The sequence below is a fragment of the Oryza glaberrima genome, chromosome 6 (genome assembly GCF_000147395.1).
Source record: "Oryza glaberrima chromosome 6, OglaRS2, whole genome shotgun sequence".
NCBI classification, from domain to species: Eukaryota; Viridiplantae; Streptophyta; class Magnoliopsida; order Poales; family Poaceae; genus Oryza; species Oryza glaberrima.
The window spans coordinates 5,398,128-5,401,576 of record NC_068331.1 but is presented as its reverse complement, the minus strand read 5'-3'; the positions used below and the strand labels follow the sequence as shown (position 1 = coordinate 5,401,576).

Below are 3,449 nucleotides of genomic sequence, written 5' to 3'. Positions count from 1 at the left end.
TAATCTTGTTGTTAATGTATATTTTGATCTAAGTGATTTATACTGTTTCGGCATGGCGACCGATCTATCCCAATCATTTGATTTAAGTACATATCGACATAAGGATTATATATTGTTAATATCTACAGCCGATCGAGTAGATTTAGTTTTCCTTGCTTATTAATGACTGCCAATCGATTCACATATGACATCGGCTCAAAGGTAAATGATATGTCATCGGCATCTAGCTGATCGGCTATCGTTTACGGATTTAACCGCGGTTTCTTTGTCTTTATTTCTTATTGATTGCAGGATCAAATCAACTGGCACGCTCACATACCTAAAGGCAAGCCTTTGGACCTGCACTGGAGTTAAGCAGATCTCCCAGGCCTCGTGTTTTTACATCAACACACATAATAAAAGGAAGAAACCATTAAGATCTAGCATGATGCATGTTATTGCAAAAAACAAGTACTCCCTCCCATCCCATATTATAAGACATTTTGGGTGATTTGGTACATCCTAATACTACGAATCTGGATAACTCTGTTCAGATTCATAATGTTAGGATGGGTCACATCAACCTAAAATCTCTTATAATATGGGATGGAGGGAGTAGATGGTTCCCAACTTTTATAGTTTCCAGGATAGTAACGGGAATGAGATGAAAACAATGAGCCATTTTTGAGTTTATTTTTTTTTACTCTTTTTCTTGTTTTTATTTTTCAGGGCTAATTTTTATTGACATTACTTTGGAAAGAGATGTGCTTGCTAGCCAGCAGTGAGGGCGTGTGGTTTCAAGTGATTCCTGAGACGCTCACATTTTCTTATTAATAGTGCAATACAAAGGGTCTTCAGGGAAAATTTATTCATCCTTCAAAGGATGTTCTCGTATTTTTGCATATCGCTCAAAAAATGGAATTTTTTTTACAAGATACTACTATGTGACATATCACTCCAAAACATGTAACCTCAAATTACATACATACAAATAAAAAGCAAATTGGATTGTTAATTGTACGCACTATTCGCATTTAAATTTGTAATTTTTGTTTTTGCTTGTATGAATTTAATCTTACAACATGTTTATAGAGTGATACATCACACATTGATCTATCCTTCCTGCAAAATTATTCTCAGAATCTCAGCCCTTCGGCACATAGCAAATGCGAGAACAAATGCAAGATGTAATTAGGTTTAGCTAAAATTTAAAACAAAATAGCTTCGAATTCTTTACCTCAAAAAACAGATAAAAGTAAGCATTATACATTCAGTAATTGTGACAAAAGCCGCACACTAACACATGACAAGAAGCAAATCAAATCAAAGAAATTAAAACCCTTGCTATGAAAATGATCGAGACCGTGGCAATTAACCTAATAAAAGCAAGCTAATTGAAGAACTACAAACGGAGTTCCAAGCTCACAACCCCGGCCTCCTGACCCAGCTCAGACCTACCCATCTTCTCCGGCGCCGGCAGCTGCCACGACGGCAGCGAAGGCAGTGACGTCACAACGCTCATCACCACGTTCTCATCCTTACCGGCTCGACACCCCACCAACGCCGCTGCCGCTGCCTCGCCGTGCCGACCGCCGCCGGCCACCGTACCAAAAGTACCACCACCACCACTCCCCATCATCGGCGGCGACGACGACGACGACGACGAGGCTCTCCACAGCGCGGACACGTCCACGCCGGCGCCGTAGGCTGCAGGCCGCGCCATGCCCATGGAGGTGGCGTACAGCCCCGGCGGCGCCACGGCGGAGCTCGCCCACACCCGGCCGTACTGCGGCGACACGGCGGCGGCGTGGCCGCCGTAGCCGAAGAGGGCGGCGCCGCCGTAGACGAGGTGGGAGGACGGGCCGAGGTAGTGCGCGGCGGCGAGGGAGGCCTCGAGGTGCGCGCGCCGCGCATGCTGGCGCTCCCGCTTGTGCGCGTTCTGGTGGCCGCCCAGCGCCTGCGACGTCGGGAAGTTGCGGCGGCAGTAGTGGCACTCGAACCTCCTCGTCTCCCCCGCCGCCGCCGCCGCGCCGCCGCCTGCCTCCTCCTCCGCCTCCTCCTTGGGCAGCTGGCCGTCGACGACGACGACGACAGCGTCGTCGTTGGAGACGACGTCGCGGCCGAAGAGGCGGATGGTGGCGTCCGGCGCAGCCGCGGCGACGCCATGCATGCCATGCGGCGCGGCCATGACGACGTCCGTCGCGAGACTGAGCTGTGCAGTGAGCTAGAGAAAATGTTCAGTTTAGTTTTGTGAGTGTGAGAAGATGAGGGCGAGGGTTGGTGTTGGTTTTATGGTGATCGCTCAAGAGACCAAAGTACGTGAGCAGCTGCGTACTACTGCGGCTGCATGCCTATGGTCTGTCAGGTGCATCAATTCCCCTTAAAAAAAGACGCGAACCCATCACATTGGGAGCTAGCCGAAAGATCCCTAGCCGTTTCTCGCATCAATTCCCCTACGCATTTGTATTTTTTTTTGAACGACTCGCACGAGACGGTGTGAAGTTCTATTGATAGAGCAGGAAAAAAAATACAAGATTACAACCCTAGAGGGTCGTCACCAGGAAAAAGGAAAAATAAACCACCACCCACACACCGACATCGCCAACACACAAGCCCAGGAGAAGGCTAGCACCGGACCGGCCACCGCTAAGCGTGACCGACCGCCACTAGACCAATAAAGGGACCCAGACGAGATCCTGCAAATCCACGACTGACGCACCGATGCCCCACCACCACACAAGCTCTGCCGACCTGTGGGACCACTGCACCGGCGTCCCCCGTCGGCCAGCCTTCGAGCGCCGAAGATCGCGCCACACCCGCCGACAGTTCCTCCTCACACCTAGGTCGCCTCCTCCACCGCCGGCCACGCCTCTCGGGCCAAGCCGGCCTCCTCCACCGGACGCGCCTCTCGCGCCAATCCGGCCTCCCTCCATCGGCCGCGCCTCTCGCGCCAAGCCGGCCTCCATCTCCGCCGCCCGCCCCTCTCGCGCCGAGCCGGCCTCCGCTGCCATCGGCTGCGCCTCTCTGCGCCAAGCCGGTCTCCGACCCTCCACCAGACGATGCCGCGCCGGCCAAATGTAGCCGTCTCCCACTCCCTCGGCTAGCCGTCTGAGGCCGCCATGCTCCGATGACCGCGATCACGGCCACCACCACCACAACCGCTGCTGTTGAACGCCTAGCCACCTCGTCGTCGCCATCCTCACCGCGCACCTCCACTTGCTGCCACCAGCGACCCACTCCGCCGACATCGCCAGCGCCTCCACAGTCACAGCTGCCGCAAGTCAACCGTTGTCGCCGCTGCCACCGACGCCAGCCACCGCCTCCGCGAACAGCCGCCATTGCCAACGGCCGCTTCGCTGTCGCCGTCTGCCACGTCACCGCCAAGTCCTCCATCGGCGTCGTCAGCCGACACCGTCGCTGCCAACTGCCGCGACCACCACCGTCGCTACCGTCGCCAACTGCCGTCGCCA

General features: G+C 53.5%; 1 protein-coding gene across 1 annotated transcript; it reads right to left on the bottom strand.

Moving 5' to 3' along the window:
• Positions 1–1,211: 1,211 nt before the first annotated feature.
• LOC127777993 (zinc finger protein 8-like) lies at positions 1,212–2,227 on the bottom strand. The gene has a single exon (XM_052304624.1). The coding sequence runs from the start codon at positions 2,165–2,167 to the stop codon at positions 1,382–1,384; it is 786 nt and encodes a 261-aa protein (XP_052160584.1). The 5' UTR covers positions 2,168–2,227; the 3' UTR covers positions 1,212–1,381.
• Positions 2,228–3,449: the final 1,222 nt, after the last annotated feature.

Excerpts from the sequence above, each read along its gene's own strand:
- LOC127777993 (XM_052304624.1), bottom strand. The coding sequence starts at position 2,167 with ATGGCCGCGCCGCATGGCATGCATGGCGTCGCCGCGGCTGCGCCGGAC.